This window comes from Eriocheir sinensis, chromosome 56 (genome assembly GCF_024679095.1).
Source record: "Eriocheir sinensis breed Jianghai 21 chromosome 56, ASM2467909v1, whole genome shotgun sequence".
Classification (NCBI taxonomy): Eukaryota; Metazoa; Arthropoda; class Malacostraca; order Decapoda; family Varunidae; genus Eriocheir; species Eriocheir sinensis.
In genome coordinates, this window is record NC_066564.1 from 6,383,974 (window position 1) to 6,405,312 (window position 21,339).

General features: G+C 39.2%; 1 protein-coding gene across 4 annotated transcripts; it reads left to right on the plus strand.

Annotated features, from left to right (window-relative positions):
* The first annotated feature begins 1,185 nt into the window (after positions 1 to 1,185).
* LOC126984212 (U8 snoRNA-decapping enzyme-like) lies at positions 1,186 to 19,653 on the plus strand. Of its 4 annotated transcripts, XM_050837745.1 has the most exons (7): positions 1,273 to 1,357; positions 5,116 to 5,261; positions 7,174 to 7,230; positions 8,725 to 8,880; positions 12,372 to 12,527; positions 13,150 to 13,260; positions 17,705 to 19,653. In XM_050837745.1, exons 4-7 carry the CDS (start codon positions 8,767 to 8,769, stop codon positions 17,906 to 17,908), a joined length of 585 nt encoding a protein of 194 aa, XP_050693702.1. In that variant the 5' UTR covers positions 1,273 to 1,357; positions 5,116 to 5,261; positions 7,174 to 7,230; positions 8,725 to 8,766; the 3' UTR covers positions 17,909 to 19,653. The 4 variants fall into 4 exon arrangements, with proteins under 4 accessions (XP_050693699.1, XP_050693702.1, XP_050693700.1 ...); XM_050837742.1 differs by lacking the exon at positions 7,174 to 7,230 and having other exon boundaries at positions 1,186 to 1,286; XM_050837743.1 differs by lacking the exon at positions 7,174 to 7,230.
* The last annotated feature ends 1,686 nt before the right edge of the window (positions 19,654 to 21,339 follow it).

The window sequence follows — 21,339 nt, forward strand, 5'->3', positions numbered from 1 at the left end:
AATCAATCAGGAGGACAATAAACAATCAATCAATCAGGAGGACAATAAACTATCAATCAATCAATCAGGAGAACAATAAACTATCAATGAATCAGGAGGACAATAAACTATCAATCAATCAGGAGGACAATAAACTATCAATGAATCAATCAGGAGGACAATAAACAATCAATCAATCAGGAGGACAATAAACTATCAATGAATCAATCAGGAGGACAATAAACAATCAATCAATCAGGAGGACAATAAACTATCAATGAATCAATCAGGAGGACAATAAACAATCAATCAATCAGGAGGACAATAAACTATCAATGAATCAATCAGGAGGACAATAAACTATCAATGAATCAATCAGGAGGACAATAAACAATCAATCAATCAGGAGGACAATAAACTATCAATGAATCAATCAGGAGGACAATAAACTATCAATCAATCAATCAGGAGGACAATAAACTATCAATCAATTAATCAGGAGGACAATAAACTATCAATCAATCAATCAGGAGGACAATAAACTATCAATAAATCAATCAGGAGGACAATAAACTATCAATCAATCAATCAGGAGGACAATAAACTATCAATCAATTAATCAGGAGGACAATAAACTATCAATCAATCAATCAGGAGGACAATAAACTATCAATCAATCAATCAGGAGGACAATAAACTATCAATCAATCAATCAGGAGGACAATAAACTATCAATCAATCAATCAGGAGGACAATAAACTATCAATCAATCAATCAGGAGGACAATAAACTATCAATCAATCAATCAGGAGGACAATAAACTATCAATCAATCAATCAGGAGGGCAATAAACTATCAATCAATCAATCAGGAGGGCAATAAGCTATCAGTCAATCAATCAGGAGGACAATAAACAATCAATCAATCAATCAGGAGGACAATAAACAATCAATCAGGAGGACAATAAACTATCAATCAATCAATCAGGAGGACAATAAACAATCAATCAGGAGGACAATAAACTATCAATGAATCAATCAGGAGGACAATAAACTATCAATCAATCAGTCAGGAGGACAATAAACTATCAATCAGGAGGACAATAAACTATCAATCAATCAATCAGGAGGACAATAAACTATCAATCAATCAATCAGGAGGACAATAAACTATCAATCAATCAATCAGGAGGGGTGCCGTTGCAAAGGCGATACCCCAAAACGTCATGGCGTGCACTCTATCACATAGCTCTGGGATCAGCTGACTGCGGCCGCACGTGACGCCGCCCACCTGCCTGATTTGATTCGGTAAAGTACAAATATATAGTTGTGTACAGTTTACCGAGTGTAACACATGAAAGCACATTCTGTTTTTCAGTGTGAGTCTCTTATCATATTAAGAAAGCGTGTACATAAATTGAATTCCAGGTAATATATTAGAATAATCGTGAAACAGCTATATTTGTCCAAGGTAAATATCTATGAATATGACCCAAAAAATAACGTTAAAACATCCGTCTCTATCAAGTTCTCGCTGTCGGACACAGAACCACCCTCAACCATCATCATAAGGTCACAAGCAGCATACATGATGTTAAAGATGGGTATTATTGTAGGAGTACACCAGTCTAGAGATGGCTTTTCTTACCCTGACCATTAGAAAGAGCTCCGCATTCTGAGTAAATTCATCCCCATAAACACCCCTCGGAAATCATTTATAACGGAGGGAGGGAGGCCGTTAGGTTAGGTTAGTTTTAGGTTAGGTTAGTGTTAGGTTAGGTTAGTTTTAGGTTAGGTTAGGTTAGGTTAGGTTAGGTTAGTTTTAGGTTAGGTTAGGTTAGGTTAGTTTTAGGTTAGGTTAGGTTAGGTTAGGTTAGGTTAGGTTAGGTTAGTGTTAGGTTAGGTTAGTTTTAGGTTAGGTTATGTTTAGTTTAAATGCACCTGTGTGGACGAAACTAGTTTTTTCTGGTAGATTTCGGTCTGTTTTGAATGAATGTGCTCTAAATTTTTTATCGCAAATCATTAGTCTCTTGGTTGGAAGGGGGGGGGGGGGTAAAAAAAACCACGTGATTTGCGATAGAAATGACACGCATATTTATTCAAAACAGGCCGAAAACTACCGAAAAAAACTAGTTTCGTTCGGAAATGCGAGACTGGTGAAGTGCTACAAATTTACCTAAAGATGATTATATATGGAGTAAAGTTTTTGCTTAGGATATCTTGGGGAGGAGTTTTGCCCAGCCCTGATTACTTAAGTAGATTTAGGCATTTATCCAGAATAACACCCAACTCATGATTGACAACCTCTTCATTCATAAGTTTCTTGTTTCTGAAATCTGATTGACTAAATTGTGACGGATATTTTGCTAGTTATTAATAACAATTTTAGCAGTAATAGAATGCTGCCCTTAGTGGTAATAGGTTGTTCTTTCAGCAGCGATGAGTTTGTTTTACCATGATAGGCTACTGACTTTCGTGGCGATGGGATACTGTTTTACGAAATTACGGTGATAGGTTACTATCATTGGTAACTATAGTATTTATTTCTTAAAGAACAAGTGGTAAATTTGCAGTTTAGGACAATATACTGTACTTTTTTTTCTCTTCCCCAATGCCCAACAAACTTGGGGACCTGTGGGAATATGTTTTTTTTGGGGTGGGGGAAGTGAAACTGAGTGACATATGATTCTCCTAAGATGTAGGGAATTCCCTATAATCAAAGAAAATTCCCCCTATCCCTAAATTTGACCAACTTAACGACCGCACATTACTTTAATCTAACCCAGGGGTGAGCAACCTTCTGCTTGTGGGCGATATCCAGCCCATGAAGGGGCCTAGCGTCCAGCTCGCCACCCTGCTAGTCATTGACATCGCAATCCAGCATGTGAAACCCCAGAAAAAAATATGCCAAACAGCATCTGCTGGCAAATACTGTTTGGCAATCTTGTGCTCCTCACCTCACTCTGTGAGAGTTGCCAGGTCTGTCCTTTTAAAGACAGTGTCCTTTTTGAGATCTGGTTGTCCTATTTAATTTAAACTAAATAGGACAGGCAGAAACTGTCTCATCATGGGGCCAGGCTGTTCTGTATGTGTGACTTGCAGCAGGAGATCGCCACTTTCCTCTGTCAGAAGAATCTTCACCACGCTCATCACTTTGAGCCGCAATGGCTCGCTTGCCTGTTCCTACTCACAAACATCACTGCACATCTGAACACCCCCAATGTGAAACAAGCTACAAGGCAAAGACATTCCCTCACAGACATGCATGCACACATCAATGCCTTCAAGGTTGAGGATTAGATGTACATTCATACCTCGGTTTACGAATTTAATTCGTTCCGGAATTTTGCTCGCAAACCAAAACACTCATAAACCAAAACAAAATTCCCCATTCAAATTAATGGAAATCCCATTAATGCCTCCCATATCCCCCAAAAATATTAACAAAAATCATTTTACAAGTTTTTTTATACAGATAAAAGTAAGTTTACTAACAAATAGCAATGATAAGTAATATATATATATAATAAATATATATATATATATATATATATAGATATATATATATATATATATATATATATATATATATATATATATATATATATATATATAATAAAGTATAATAATATAAATTTAAATAATAAAAATAATATAGTATATATAATAAATAAATAATATAGTGTTAGTATAGTGCTGAAAACGTAAAGATCATACACTAGAGCACAAATGTAAGCGGACATGAGTGCACGGGTACTACCTTTGCGAGTGTACAACGCAAACTGAAGGCCGTGTCACACTGGGCGTTTTCCTTCAACCGTTGAAGTAAACACTCCTGTCCTCCTGTCTTTGAAGCCATTATTGTACCCACAACTGCTTCTTCATTCCATATAACTGTAGCAATAAGTCCATACTTCGAATAACAGTGGCACAAGCCACAACAGCCTTTACTTTTGCAAACGACATCATGTAGATACAGGGCGACTGGTTTGTTTATGTTCTTGATATGGGCAACTGACCTTGGTCGTGTGACGCACATCCAGAAAAGTTGAAGTTGCCGCTTACGCCTACCACCAATGTGGTTGGAGAAAAAAGGCCCAGTGTGACACCAGTTCAAGACCCCATTCCCATTATTTTTTGCTCTGAGCGTCTTGCGGCAAACAAAGGGAAACCCATGCTCGCATCTTCGACTTGTACAAACAGGATGCTTATACACCAAGGCACTGCTCGTAAACCAAGACATTTTTGTAATTTTTTTTGTTCGTAAATCAAAACACTCAAAGTAAGGCACTCGTAAACCGAGATATTACTGCATTCAGTTAGTTGACTGATGATAAGTTTGCATATTTTCCTTGCTCTGCTGTATCTACTGTTGTGAGCTGCTCTTCTCCAAAATGAAAGACATGAAGTCTCGACTGCTCCCAACTCTCGGACCTCTACCTCAATGACATTATTCTGTTGAATACCTCACCCATCGAGTCAGACATTGAAACACTTCTTCATGGTAAACAACATTGTCTCGCTAATCTGTATGTTTTTAACTTTTTCACTTTTTTTTTATTTTGGGTTTCTGAAAGTCTCATCTGGCCCTCTCTCTGAAAAGGTTGCCCGCCCCTGATCAAAGTGAATCTAATGGGGAGTGGGGCTTTGCCCCCCTTTGCCCCCTCATTATTATAACCTAACTTTACGTAAGCATATCTAACAGGGCCAGCCGTACTCCCCTCAACCCCCCCCCCCCCCCTTTTATTGTAACCTAACCTAACCTTACATGCGTGTAGCTAACGGAGGGACTTTGTCCCACCCTCAACCCCCCTATCACTGTAATCTAACCTTATGTGAGCGTAGCTAATGGGTGGGGGGGCTTTCCTCCCCCTTGATGCATTCACTATTGTAATATAACCTAACCCTACCTAACCTTGCCTTACGTCAGTGTAGGTAATGGGAGACTTCACTCCCCTTCCCTATTTTTAGGGATATATGCATTTTTCTACTTTAATATCAAATATAGTGAATGTCCTATGGACAACCAAAAAGTCATCATGGACCACCAGAGGTCTGTGGGCGACCATGCAGTTGAGAACCTCTGCTTTACATGTTGTGTTCTATTATTGATTTTATGATTTTATCCATATTGCAGAAATTCAGTGTTGAAACAAGTCCATCACACTATAAGGAGAGCAAGAACAAAAGGAAAGAAAAGATTGGGTAAATTCTCACCTCTGTTCCACAAAACTGCCAAAAATGTCTGTAGAACCAGACCTAAGTGACCTGCCCTTACCAAAGGTGAGTTGTTATGTTTAGATCAGGGTTGCTGATCTTTTCTTTTTTTAATATATATATTTTTTTACTTAGATCAGATTTTTTATTTAAATCAGATTTATTTTTATTTTTATTTTTTTATTAAAGAAGGCGTTCGACAAAGTTCCACATACAAGACTGCTATGGAAACTAGAAAAATAAAGGAGGATTGAAAGGGAAAATGAAGAATTGGATGGAAAGCTACCTAAGGGGAAGGGAGATGAGAACAGTGGTTAAAAACATAAAATCGGAATGGAGAACTGTAGAAAGCGGAGTGCCCCAGGGATCAGTATTGGCACCAATATTTTTCCTAGTATATATTAATGATATGCCAGAGGGAGTTAACAGTTATATGAGCCTGTTTGCAAACGATGCAAAACTGCTAAGACATAATTATAAGAAACAGTAAAGACTGTGAAATTCTGAAAGAAGACCTAAACAAGATTTGGAAATGGAGTATGGAATGGGAGATGAAATTCAATGTGAAGAAAGGTCATGTTTTGGAAATGGGAAAAAGTGAAGCAAGACCAAAATGGACATATAAAATGGGAGATGGTGAAATATTAAAGAAAGTACTCAAAGAAAGAGATCTGGGAGTAATAATGCAAGATAATAACCAGCCAGAGAGTTATATAAATCGGATATTCGGTGATACGTATAACATAGTGAGAAATATAGGAATAGCATTCCACTACATGGATAAGGATATGATGAAAAAATTACTTACCACTATGATAGTCCAAAATTGGAATATGCAGAGGCAGTGTGGTCTCCCCATAAGAAGAAACACATAAAGAAACTATAAAGAATACAAAGGATGGCAACAAAAATGGTTCCAGAGCTGGAGGGATTAACATATGAGGAAAGACTTATGGAAATGGACTTACTAACACTAGAGCAAAGAAGAGAAAGGGGAGACCCAATTCAAATATATAAATTCTTGAACAAAATAAATGAAGTAGACAACAGGGAGTTACTACTAAAAGAAGGAATTACCACCAGGAACACAAGAGGACATAGTAAAAAATTGAGAAAGGGAAGATGCTTGAGAGACATAAAGAAATATAGCTTCCCGCAAATAAATATAGAGGTTTGGAACAGACTAAGTGAGAATGTAGTATCGGCGAGGAGTGTGCAAAGCTTTAAAGAAAAGTTGGATAAATGCAGATACGGAGACGGGACCACACGACCATAAAGCCCAGGGCCTGAAAAACGACAACTAGGTAAACACACACACACACACACACACACACACACACACACACACAAGGAAGATGCTTGAGAGACATAAAGAAATATAGAGGTTTGGAACAGACTAAGTGAGGATGTAGTATCGGCGAAGAGTGTGCAAAGCTTTAAGGAAAAATTAGACAAATACAGATACGGAGACGGGATCACACGAGCGTAAGCACAGGGCCTGTAAAACTACAATTAGGTAAATACGACTAGGTAAGCTAGGTAAATACACAGAAGGGGAAATGGGAAGGGTGTGGGGAGGGAGGGGCAGAAGTGAGAGTCTGGTCGTGTCCTGACCGAAGCCCTGACCTGACGTAACAGACATAAGTACCTATATGTCTGGAAAGAATTAGTTTTCAACTCCTATTGGTTATTTTTTAATGAATTAATAAAAAAAATGACAAGTGTTGCATCGCGTCCCCCCTCATCATGGCAACATTTCATTGTGGTGAAGCAAGTGTCACCAAAGTCGATGAGCATCGAGACATAAGTGTTAGACAGTTGGATTATTTTGTATCATTTAGAAAATAAATTGAGTGATGCCTTTTAAACACTGTAATGTGGATTTTGTGGGTATGGTGTTTGATGCTGATGATAGTCCCTTTGAATATTTGATATCATCATCATAACGGAGGATTTTTTTTTCATGTGTTGCCTCTAGCACCAATAGACTTTCTTGAGGGATCTAGTGGATGGCCCCAGCCTGTTTGTGTCGCAGGTAAATTTATTTTGAGTGGCTGCCATGATGTGTGATGCTTGCATGTTAGTTTTGACCTGATTATGGACTTCCTGGGAATGTGAGTGACATACAATGGATCAAACATCAGAGATGCCCCATTAATGTATTTTTCTCACTTATTACAAGCACACTGTCCATGTTTACCAGGGCAAGCCTTTGTGGTGAAGCACACAGCTTTTAATTACACAATTTGTTTTGAAGAGAATGGATCATCTATCTACATCTTCGACTTCTGTTCCCTCAGAGGAGCATCCCTCCTGGGGGTGGCTGTGGCAAAAGTGTTTCCATCTCCCTGTTCTGGCACTCCCTCTCAGCACACTCAATCCTCCTACTTTCAACTCTCTTGCTCCAATACTCCCTCACCCTATTGATCCACTTCACAGGTGGTCTTCCCCTGACACCCCTCCCTCAATCCTTTCCTCATGTCATTTTTATGATTTTCTTGTGAATCAACATCACTTCTACATTACCAATCACCCTTTCATGTCCTCCTCCTTCCCTCTGTCGTCCCTTCTTGTCACTATCTTCTGGTACACTGAGTCAAAGGTGGCACACACACTTGGAACTTTCAATCCAGCTCACAGCATAAGGAATATAAAGAGTGTATTTCTAGAGAAGATTTTCTACTGTGATGTTCTTCATGTTTGACAATACATTACACACCTCATGTTACACCCTCCATACAATAAAGAGGGAATGTTTAACACAGGCAAGTCTGGATGGTCTGAACAACATGTGCATTGCCAGCTGCATAATCCACCTGTCAGCTGTGGTTTGCTCTCCCTGTCCCTCACATCCTCTATTTCATTTCAGCTTCTTCCTCCTGTCTCAACTTTATCATTAAAATCCATTGACACAAGAGGTGGGAATAAGACTCAGCTGACATCTGCTCTCCAGCTAGTGGCAAAACAACATTCCTCCTCCCTCTCCTTTCTTGTCACGCAGACAGATTCATCAGTACATAAGATAGGAGTGATAGGAAGCCCAGGAAGCTCAGGAACAACACTACATACATATTTTATTTTGATATTTGCTATATAGGCAGAGGGAACTATAAAAAATTAAAGGTCACACCATTTTACTATTCTTACATGTCCTACCATCCAATAGTAAAGCATCTCTGTTAATCTGTCACAAGGCCGGTCACCTGCAAACCACATTAATGAAATTTTAATGGACATATTCTATGGAGAGCATGCACTTTCAAAGCCCTTTATTTATATTTGTACTTTGGGGGAGGCTACACTTTGATACAGCTTTTAAAAAAGTTTTCTTTGTAAAATTTATGGTAGAATAAATTCAGTGTTACCATATTTTTAAACATGTGAATATGAACTCTTTTTCCCTAGAACAGATTAATTTATTTTTCCTAAGTTTTAAAGTTTCAAGGAAATTTTGACTTCAACTTTTCACTTATTTTCATAAATTTAATTTTTTTTCAATATTTCATAGACTGATAGCCTTTTATCACAGATCCCAGCTTGTCTGCAGCTTCGCTCAGTCACAAAAGGACTAATGCAATATTCTGAAGCAATGAAGTTTGAAAACTACAGACATGCTGCACATGTGTGTCTGTGGGCACCGCAGGAAGGTAGTTCAAGATTTGGACAACTGCGGGCAGCTGTCATGGTGAGTTCCACTATAATTATGGTTATTCATCTCCTGCTGTTGCTGCTACTAATTAAATATATTTCAGAATACATGACGGCTTCGCCACAGGAAACCGCGTCATAGGAATAACTAAACCTATGGAGAAAATTCAATTTGGTTCTGGCCTTTGCCATTTTGCCCAACCCACACCTTTTTTTTTTTTTTTTTTTTTCTGTTTGTTCTAGCCCGTGCACCGGTAGGCATTATCTTCCTTTTGATGTTGTTCAGTCCGACCCTATGCTCACCACCTTATCCACTCGGCCACCGCCAACACCCACATTTTCACTCAGTACGTTTGGGGAAAATACAATTTGGTACTGGCTAGCCACCATTTTATCCTACATACGTGGGCGAATCTTGTCCCTGGGTTTCCCAGCAGGCTTGCTGGGACCGCCCAGGGTGCTCTCAAACGGGTGACGCTGCAGCACGAGTTGCCAACTCGGAGTGCCCGCTCCAGCCCAGTTTGGAGAGGTGGAGTGCCTCCGTGCTGTGATGACGTCATCAGCAAATATGGCTGCCCAAACAAACACATATAAGTGCTTCCATTGCATTTCACCTCTCTGTGCCACCATGACCACTGCAGCTTCCTTTTCATCCTCTGTTGCAAGGAGCTTGTCGGCCAGAACAGCTAGTGATGCATGTTTAAACGTCGTCAGGAAGATCAGCGAAAGCCATTTTGCTGCCAGAACAGTTGGTAAACATTGTCAGGAAGATCAGTGGATGCAATTTTGCTGCCAATGAGATGCCGTTACCATAGCAATGAAGAGGCTTAACTGAGGGGTGCACAAAAGCATTTGATAAAGGGTTCCAGAAGGGCTGGGTGCCCGGGGCGGCCTGAGTTGCTCTTTCAAACGCACCCCAGGGGAGACCACGAACCGCGTCATAGATGGTTTTACCCGCGTGATCTGAACATACGGATCTGAAACCATACCGCATCATAGGAAATTGTGCCTTATGAATCCGCGTCATACACGACTTGAGTGTATGTATATATATATATATATATATATATATATATATATATATATATATATATATATATATATATATATATATATATATATATATATATATATATATATATATCCAGATCCACAGGGGAAGATGGAGAGAGGTGAGATAGAGGAAGCAATGAAGTTAAAAATAAGAAAGGCCCGTGGAGCTGATGGCATAACAGCAGAAATGCTAAAGTATGGAGGAGGTGTATTTGTTGAGTGGATGTTATGGATATGTAACCTAGCATGGGAACAGGGTGAGGTACCAGAGGACTGGAGAAGGGCTATTGTTGTGCTGTTGTACAAGGGGAAAGGAAGCAGAGGTGATTGTAATAGTTACAAGGGAATAAGTCTACTCAGTGTGGCAGGACAAGAGAATGGAAGGGTTTTAAATGAGAGAATGAAGAAATAACTGAGAAAAGTGTAGGTGATGAACAAGAGGGTTTTAGGAAAGGGAGGGATTGTGTAGACCAAATATTTGCACTGAAAATGTTAGTTGAAAAATATCTAGAGAAGGATAGGAAGCTGTTTGCTGCTTTCAATGTCCTAGAGATTTTCTACATCAGTCATAGTGAAGTTCAAGGTAAGCTGAATATAATGAGACCAATATAAACCTGATCAGAGTGATGATAACGGAGTAATTGAACTAAAAAATAAACAAGCTAGTGTTTAGCACCTGATGTAACATGTATGGCATGGGAGTCATGGGAAGAAAGACCTGCAGCCCAGGGGTTAAAGCCATATATTTACAATGTAACCTTACATATAAAAAAATCCCTTAAAAATGGCTTTTTAAGGCACCATCAAACAGGTGATGCCAAAATTTCCCAGGCTGCTTTCAGAGCCAAAATCCTATCTCCATCATGTTTATCGTGAGCGTTTACATTATCTGACCAAGTTTCATTACTGTTGGGTTATAAATAGTATTTTTTTTATGGTGTCATATGAAAATCTACTTGAAATTGAAAAATTCTTTGTTTGATGAGATATTTAGCTTAGGGTATTCTGTAAATTCAACAATAAAGTTACACAGGAAAAATTCTCCTATCACTCCGAAAAAGGTTGAAAATGCCACTCTGAAAATAATGTAACAATCCATCTAGATTCTAGAATAAGAAAAATTCCAGAAATTCCGCCAAAAGAACAATTTTAGCACAAAAATGAAAAATGTCAAAATTGAGCAATTCTGGTCACTCAGATGTGTGGTGGCCCTTTAAAGCCAGGATTTATGTAGCATATTCAGCCTTATGTTTACAAAGTATATCAATGAGACGGTAAAGAATTACTTGTTAAAAGTGAAACTTGATTGTCTCATTGCCATAGCCTTAAACATGATTTAGGCTTATTCAGGTAGTTGCTTGCTGGGTATACACTCATAACTCGGATTACAAGCTTGATTCGTTCTATAATTTTGATCACAAACAAAAAAAACTCATAAACCAAAACAAACTTCCCCCTCAAAACGACAGCAAAAATATGGGGCTCGAATTTACGAAAAATCCTTTTATTTTATTTATTTTTTATTATTTACTTATTTTTCTTACTTGCTGCCTGTAGGTCATTCCTGTCAGGCACGTTTCATACGAATAGTTCTCATGCAGTGGATCAGTAAATTTACTGAGTACTGAGCTGTCAGTGAGTTGAGCAGACTCGGCACAGCCAGTTGATACGTGTCTAACACACATACCGTCCACACACTGTGTAACCTCACCCTGTAACTTGGGGGAAGGAGGTGGCTGAGTGGATAGCGTGATGGTGCTGCGTCCAGGATGACGCTGGTTCATGCCCTGCCAGGTGACACAAGCTGGGATTTTTCAGTCGCCGCCAAATGGCCTAAGAATACCCACATGCTGTCCTGAAGACCACCTATCAGCCCTGACTCTAGATTCTAGGATCAAAGATGAGTTCCAGGGGGTAGCATGAGCCAATGCAAGATGGCACCACTATGTATGAACAGTTGCCTGTGCCACAGTGGGCTTGGGCTGACCATCTGGCCCCATCAAGAGAGCCTACTGGCACCACAGGCTGTAACGGAGTTGCCAGCTGTGCCTACCGCCAACATGGTTGGATGAAAAAGATTCACTGTGACACCAGCTTCATGAACCCCATTCCCATTGTTTTCTGCTCTGATCGCTCGTCTTGCGGTGAATGAAGGGAACCAACGCTCGCGTCTGCAACTTGAACAAACAGGATGCTTTACACCAAGTCACCATTTGTAAACCAAGGCATTTTTAGTGAATTTCTTTTGCTCATAAATCAAAATATTTGTGAAGTAAGGCACCCGTAAACTGAGGTATTACTGTACTGTGGTTTACAGGTTACAGTCTTTTCTAAATACTAGCCATTTCTTCTTAATTTACCATAGTTGAGCTACATAGCATTTCACTGGGCACTTAGTAGTAAGCACATGTATCACATTTATTCCACATTCACTCCCACATAGCAAGTATTTACCTCAGGTATATTTCATTGCAGATGCAGTTAAGGTTTGATGGAACATTTGGGTTTCCTGGTGGCTTGATGAACAAAGGAGAGGATGTAGTAACAGGTCTCAACCGAGAGGTGAGTGAAGAGATTGGATGGGACTCGACTGCCCACCCCATCACCTTGAAGGACTACTTCAGTACTCAGGTAAAGATAACTATATACTGCAGCACTTGGGGCTTCTCCTTGTGGAACCATTATTGCAACTGGAACATTTACCTTAACAGATTTAATATTTAAATGGACTTGCAAACATGAGTGAAAGGGTCTCTTAACGTATCTTTCCTTTCCCATTCATATTTTTTCCAGTAATCATGTCTGGAAATACATCTCAATTTCACTCGTGCTATATCTATATGCTTTAGCTGTGCATGGCCTAGGTGCTCATATCTGTCACTTTGGCCCTTGAGCCTGTGGTGGGTTGGAACTCATTACCACGGGACACAATGCCGTGTTTGCAGTGCAGTGATAGCAAGATGCTGAGCCAAGGAATTGATCTATACTCTCAGGAGCAGGAGGCTAAGATGATTGGAAAATGTAAAGAGAAGAAAAGTGATGGGTGAAGAAATTGAGTTTTTGAGGCATCGAAGGACACCTTGTTCATGTTCCTTCTGCCCCGTTCAGAAATTATAGCAATCTGAGGATCAGCATTATGTAGTGTCCAGTCTTGAGTCCTGTAATTCCTGTTGGGGGGATCATGTGTTAAAAGATGTTGAGTAATGCAGAATAATGCATGTGCACATGTTATTTATCTTCTGTTGTTTTACAGGTAATTGATGGGCGAAACCTAGTGCTGCACTTCTTCATCAAGCAACTGACACTTGAACAGTTCTCAGCTGTAGAGAAAGGCTGTCCTCTGAGTAAAGACTATGGTGATGAGGTTAGTGGCTTTACCTTTACCTGTTTGCTTTTTCTTGCCTGCAGCTTTGGTATATGCAACTGGGTACATCCTCACACGTATTCTCTCCATTTCATCTAAAACAATAAAGAGATAATATCTTTTTCTCATGATATCCTTCAGTGCTTTGCTGATAAACGGGAAATCGCAGTATTATTTTTTCATTCTACCTCTAACTCTAACACTTCCCAGTGGTTACTTCTTCTTAACTGACAGCTAACAGTTTCCAGTCTTTTACATATTTGTATGACATGATAGCTCATCCGTAAAGGATATCGTTCTTCCAATTTTTCATTCATATGCATCCCTGTGCTTGCAGCATTTTTGGAAATAATAATATTAATGATGATAATTATAATAATGATAATAATAATTATTATACAGAAAGATCTCCCATCTATCGAGTTCACATTGAATGACTTTGCATCTACCAACACTACTGTACCCGCTTCCCATATTATTATCTAACAAGAAAGTTTTGAACCTTATGAAAAAAATCCTGGGCATGGTTCAAATTAGCCACCACCTTGGTCGAGTGCATGATGTCATTGTTGTCCACCTTCCCCTCACCCTGCCTCTCCCCAGTTCCTTAACTCAGTCTTTGCCTCAAACCTTGCCATACATATGTATTGTGGTGTTGTATAGGTGTCTCTTTCTGCCTCAAGGAGACACTCATTCAGAAAAAATTACCAACAACTCTCCAATCATTCCTTCATACCCTGTGAAAGTGTCAGGTGTCCACGACAAAATCTTCCCTGTCAAAAAAAAAAACAAAAAAAAAAAAAAAAAAAAACATCATGGGGTATCTTTGAATAATCCTCTCTTTGCATACCCTAGTTTTCTATTTTACAGCATTGTTTATACCATTTCACACTATAGAAGCTCGTTTTTGGCTTAGTTTTTGTGATATTTCCGTAAAAATATATCACTACTGATATGGCATCAGCCCTTGATGAGAGCTCTTGGCTTGTGTGCTGCTCCCCCCGAGGGCTGTGTCTGAGCAAAACAGAAGTTTTCCCAGAACGTAAGTTTTGGGTACTTGAAGCGACACTCCTCCCTTATATATATATTTTTTTGTTTAACACATTTTCGATATCTCCTTTAGCCATGATTTGACTGGCGGTGCTACTGTCACAATCAAGAGGAGATTGCGTTTTTCCCAAAGAGAGAGCCAGTCTTGATCCTCTCCTCAAACTGGGGGGCATGCACTGAGTGTTTCCTCTTGACATGTGACTTCAAGTTGTAAAGGCTCGCCGTCCATCCGTCAGTGATGGTCTCCTTGGGGTGGCACATGATACACCAGAAGTGCAAGACATTGGCATTCGTCATATCTCTTGATTTAAGGACAAAGTACTTCTCCAGGTTAGGCCACGGGTTCTGGAACTTCTGGCACTCCTGGCTGTCAGCTTGAGTGTCCTCCACCTAACCTACAGCTGCTGCCGGCTCTCTAACAGGGTCAGCATCCAAAAATGGAAACCATGGAATTATTGCACCATGCAGCTCAACTGGTGCTGTCTGCTCACAACGGACAAAAACAAACCTGTATGAATTTTTTAGTGGACTTAAAGTTAGCGGAGGAGGAACTACATTTAGTAGAAGCTAATTGGTCTGCTAACTGTTTCCAAAGTTAGCGAAAATGCTAATCAGCTGACGAAAAAGTTAGCTTCGATAATTAGCGGTTAGTGGATTAGCGGAAATGTGCCCACCAGCGATGGATCAAATACTGATTTTTTATAAGTCAAATACAAATACATTTGTTAGGGATTCCAAAAATACAAATACAAATACAAATAATTTTATTCCTGAATCTAAAAATACAAATACAAGTACAGGTAATTTTGAGTAGCATGGCAGCGTATTGTTGTTCAAGTGGCGCGCAGGAAGAACTGAGCTCAGCTGTGTGGCCGCAGCGCTGTGTGAGTCCAGTTGCATGAGACATCTGGTGGCCACTCCATAAAATATTGCATATAAGTGAAAAAAACGTGTAAATTAAACATTTATTTGGATTTTGGACCCCGCGTTATTTAAAAAACGCATAAACCAAACTTGCAGAAATCGAGAGTTACCTGTACTGGTTCAAAAAATACAAACAAAAATACAAATACTCTTATTCCAGATTCCAAAGATATAAATAAAAATACCTGAAATTATGCAAAAAATATAAACATACTTTTTTCACACGTTTACACTTTACATATCATAATTGCATTTTATTATCATTAATGCCCGGAAGGTTTCTGGGCCGAGTCTTGCTCACTCAGGAGTGTAAAAACTGGCAGCCTTGCTAAACACCCTTTCAGATGGTGCTGATGTTGCACGGCACCCTAGAATATTCTTGGCAAAGTGCTTAAAAATTTTGAAGCTTTTTGTACCACACCAGTACCTCAGTGGGTTGACATCAAAAGGCAGAACACCTTCTTCTAGGTATGTTTCAAGTTCTGCCTTCACCACTGTAGAGTCGTTTGTTGATGCACTTGCCATCATTTGCCCAGCTGGAGGCATGTAGGCAAAAAGACGTGGTCATTGTCTCTGTCTCTCTCTCTGTCTCTCTGTCTCTGTCTCTCTGTCTCTGTCTCTGACCTGTTTTATATTTTCAGTACCAAAATTTATTGAAAAAAAACATCCATTAATATGCAAATTGCAATAGTGTGATATGTTTAAGAACTCGGATAATGAAAAACAAAAATGGTACACCCTTCTCAATGCTGCCCATGCCTCAAATACTTTGTTTACATTCACAAGCTGATCAGCTGCCTGTAGTCATGTTCAGTACCTGTTTTATATTTGCATTATTAGTATTTATTGAAAAGAAACATGCATCAGTAAATAATTTGCAGTAGTGTGATACATTTAACCTGTAAGAGGTCAACCACGTATAGATACATGAAGCCGATGTTTAAAGTTTAAAGTTTAAAGTGTGGGGCAGATTTGAAGCTGGTGCTAAGAAAAGGGCAGCACTTACCGGTCCCTATGTTATTTCATCTATCTGCTTCCACAGAAAGGCAATAACTTCTTGAAAGACTAGCCTTCTTGTCATTCCTGAAAACTTCCATATTCACAAGAAACATCAGGAAGGGGAATGACCTTGTCCTCGCTTGGATGCTTCCCTGCATGTCCCCTTACTCACTCACTGAAATTACTACTACATTCTGCAGCACTGTGTTTATAATAGTTGATGCAGCACTGTGTTCATAATAGTTGATGCAGCACTGTGTTCATAATAGTTGATGCAGCACCGTGTTCATAATAGTTGATGCAGCACCGTGTTCATAATAGATGATGCAGCACTGTGTTCATAATAGTTGATGCAACACCGTGTTCATAATAGTTGATGCAGCACTGTGTTCATAATAGTTGATGCAGCACTGTGTTCATAATAGATGATGCAGCACCGTGTTCATAATAGTTGATGCAGCACTGTGTTCATAGTAGTTGATGCAGCACTGTGTTCATAATAGTTGATGCAGCACTGTGTTCATAATAGTTGATGCAGCACCGTGTTCATAATAGTTGATGCAGCACCGTGTTCATAATAGTTGATGCAGCACTGTGTTCATAATAGTTGATGCAGCACTGTGTTCATAATAGTTGATGCAGCACTGTGTTCATAATAGATGATGCAGCACCGTGTTCATAATAGTTGATGCAGCACTGTGTTCATAGTAGTTGATGCAGCACTGTGTTCATAATAGTTGATGCAGCACTGTGTTCATAATAGTTGATGCAGCACCGTGTTCATAATAGTTGATGCAGCACCGTGTTCATAATAGTTGATGCAGCACTGTGTTCATAATAGTTGATGCAGCACCGTGTTCATAATAGTTGATGCAGCACTGTGTTCATAATAGTTGATGCAGCACTGTGTTCATAATAGTTGATGCAGCACTGTGTTCATAATAGTTGATGCAGCACTGTGTTCATAATAGTTGATGCAGCACCGTGTTTATAATAGTTGATGCAGCACCGTGTTCATAATAGTTGATGCAGCACTGTGTTCATAATAGTTGATGCAGCACTGTGTTCATAATAGTTGATGCAGCACCGTGTTCATAATAGTTGATGCAGCACCGTGTTCATAATAGTTGATGCAGCACCGTGTTCATAATAGTTGATGCAGCACCGTGTTCATAATAGTTGATGCAGCACCGTGTTCATAATAGTTGATGCAGCACCGTGTTCATAATAGTTGATGCAGCACCGTGTTCATAATAGTTGATGCAGCACCGTGTTCATAATAGTTGATGCAGCACCGTGTTCATAATAGTTGATGCAGCACCGTGTTTATAATAGTTGATGCAGCACCGTGTTCATAATAGTTGATGTGTATTCTCTGTACAGCATGATGTTCACTTATGTCACAAATAAGTAAATTTATATTGTTTAACAATATAGTTTAGACATTACAGCCTATGGTTCATTGTTACAGGTGATGGGCAGTGTACGGGTGCCTCTCTATACTATGGCCAACATGTATAATGGGCTGCCAGCTTTCATAAATAACAAGTTTGTTGGTTCAGCCAAGCAACAGCTACTACTTGCACTCCACCATGTTAAGTTATTCACTGAGGAAGAAATCAATGAAGTGATTCTTAAAAGCCAGAATCTAAAACTGAGTTCCAAACAGTTTTAAAGTGTTGAATGTACTGTTTTTTTTTAAATTTATTTATGCAACAAGGTATGATATATGGGCATGACCGCCCATATGTATTTTTCCCCATAGGTTATTAAGTTCGCCATTTGCGCATTCGCCAATTGCGCACCTTCAGACCGCCCATATGTGCGCAAATGGTGAGGTTATACTGACAATGCAAGAACAATCTATATATCTATCTGTATCGCCGACACCCTGTTCCCTCAGGAACTTCCCTCCATGGGCAGCCATGGCAGAAGTTTCTCCATCTCTCCCTGTACTGGCACTCTCTCAGCAAACTCAGTCTTGTTACTTCCAACTCTCACTCCAATATTTACTCACCCTATTGATCCACTTCACAGGTGGTCTTTTCCTGACACACCCTTCCTCAATCCTTTCCTCACACACTCTTCACAAATTAATTTTCATACATTCTCATCACGTGTCCAAATCATCTCAGTGTACCACGCTTCACCCATTCGACCACTCCACAATTCACTCCCTTTGCTGTCATACCCATACCAAACCTCTCATAGAAGCTCTCATTACTTTCTCCATCCCATCCTGAAACACCACATTCACCTCTTATATAACTCATTTCCACTGCACATATTCTTGATTGAAGTGCTGCATTCCATGTCCTCAGCTTTGATGCACATGACAGAGTTGGCAGGATAATATTATTCCCTAAGCCCCTCTTTACCTTCATGCTCACACTTCCTCCACTCAACTTTTTCCAATTCACTTACTACCACGGCCTGATCACATGTTGGACTTGTAATTGCCAGCAGGTACCCTCCCGACATGAGCAAGTGCAGTTTATCGTCAATCTATGGGTACTGCCAGGACCTCACACACCACACACCCCATCCCCCTCAGTCAGTGGAAAAAATCCAGCCTGAGCGGGCTTGAACCGCCGCCCCGTCAGGCCGTGAAGCCTGGCAGTGCAGCGCTCTAACCATCTGCGCTCTTTCCTCTTTCCTTCACCTCACCTTCCATACTTCCATGCTTACACAAAACCACCCCCAAATATTTAAACTCAGTCACCTCCTCCATTCTCTCTTCCCCCACCCATATCCTTCACTTCATTGTGCTCTTTGCTCTAATTCTATTCAGCTTTGCAAAATCAATGGTCTACTTTCTTGTCCTCTAAATACCATAACCTTACTCTTTCCAATATTCACTTTAAGTTTTCTTCTCTTACTCACCCTGTCAAACTCATCCACTATCCTCTGTAGCATTCTCTCATTCTCTGCAAACAAGACTATTGTCTGCAAACAGGACTGACATCAATGACTCCCCTGTACCTTTCACTTTCAGTCTTGGACCTAGCTCCCCCACTCTGTCCTTCATTTTTCTCAACAACCAACAAGCCTTCAGCTTCGTTCCTCTGGTTTGTTATCTTACTATCAAGTGTGCTTCTTAGTTGTTGGGGTTAAGCATCACAAAGGTTAAATTATGAAATATATTATCTTAGTGATTGGTGTTAAGCAGCACAAAGGTTAAATTATCATGAAGTTTATTCACATTCACTTTAGTAATTCTGTTGGTAATGGTAGCGAGCTTTACTGAAGTTAATTAACAACATTATTTACAACTCATCGTTCTGTTGGTAGCATGTAACCGAGCTTAACTGGAGTTAGTTAACAATACTAATTACAACTCACCATTTTGTTTACCATGTAAGGGCATACTCATCACAGATCATGTCATTATAAAAATATATATATAGTGCACTGGCCATAGCTATGTTATTTTATTTGTGGTCATGTGTTAGTGTTTGTAGTCATGTAAGTGCAATTTAGTTGAGCTGGTAAAGCCTTCACACAAATTTCAAATGTCGCTATTGAATATAACATGTTTTCATCAACTCAACATAATCATCACATATTATATGGCCGGGTGAAAACAGCACCCTGCGCCGTATCCGAGATTGCTGCGCGCGCCAAATTTCAAATGTCGCTATTGAATATAACAAGTTTTCAGCCATAAACTCAACATAATCATCATGTATTATATATGAAAACATGCATAATTAAATGATGCACATAAAGAAGCATAAATTAATTCATAATTTTGAGATGTAAGTATAAATATAGAGATGAAATAACTCGTATATTGGCTAAAGCGAGCCAGGACGCAGTATGCGCGTCCTCGGATATGGTACGGGGCATGCAAGGACGCAGTATACGCATTCTCGTGTTGAAGGGGTTAAAGAAGTTTTACTGTAATTTGATAAGATAATGTAAAAAATGTGGGGCAGATTTGAAGCTGGTGCTAAGAAAAGGGCAGCACTTACCGGTCCCTATGTTATTTCATCTATCTGCTTCCACAGAAAGGCAATAACTTCTTGAAAGACTAGCCTTCTTGTCATTCCTGAAAACCTCCATATTCACAAGAAACATCAGGAAGGGGAATGACCTTCTCCTCGCTTGGATGCTTCCCTGCATGTCCCCTTACTCACTCACTGAAATTACTACTACATTCTGCAGTTGATGTGTATTCTCTGTACAGCATGATGTTCACTAATGTCACAAATAAGTAAATTTATATTGTTTAACAATATAGTTTAGACATTACAGCCTATGGTTCATTGTTACAGGTGATGGGCAGTGTACGGGTGCCTCTCTATACTATGGCCAACATGTATAATGGGCTGCCAGCTTTCATAAATAACAAGTTTGCTGGCTCAGCCAAGCAGCAGCTACTACTTGCACTCCACCATGTTAAGTTATTCACTGAGGAAGAAATCAGTGAAGTGATTCTTAAAAGCCAGAATCTAAAACTGAGTTCCAAACAATTTTAAGGTGTTGAATGTACTGTTTTTTTTTATATTTATTTATACAACAACGTATGATGTTTTATATATATATATATATATATATATATATATATATATATATATATATATATATATATATATATATATATATATATATATATATATATATATATATATATATACATACAACTTTGATGATTAATTGGTACTGTAAAAAGTATCTATAAAAATTAAATTACTGAAATGGTGACATTACAGGTAAAAAGGTCTCAGTTGGTTCTGATCCAACAACATTTGTCCTTGTTTAGGGGCATATGTAACTGTTTTAGAGATCATATTTAATTTATATTCTTTACTTCAGTTCTTTTATTGCAAGTTATTAAATGTGAATTGTGTGTGTGTGTGTGTGCATGTGTGTGTATTTATCTAGTTGTATTTACCTAGTAGTGACATACGGGAAAAGAGCTACGCTCGCGCTGTCCCGTCTCCATATCCACTCTTGTCCAACTTTTCCCTAAAATCATGAATGTTTCTTGCACAAACCACCTCTTCCTCTAGCCTATTCCTTAGCTCAATGCTTCTGTTTGGGAAGCTAAACTTTTTCACATCTCGCCTACACGTGGTCGCCCTCAATTTCTTTCCATGTCCT

Bases quoted from the DNA above. Each gene is read 5' to 3' on its own strand.
- LOC126984212 (XM_050837742.1), top strand. From the start codon at position 5,220: ATGTCTGTAGAACCAGACCTAAGTGACCTGCCCTTACCAAAG. The intron at 5,262-8,724 runs GTGAGTTGTTAT...CTTTTATCACAG, and splicing joins GTGACCTGCCCTTACCAAAG to ATCCCAGCTTGTCTGCAGCT. The intron at 13,261-17,704 runs GTTAGTGGCTTT...TCATTGTTACAG, and splicing joins GTAAAGACTATGGTGATGAG to GTGATGGGCAGTGTACGGGT.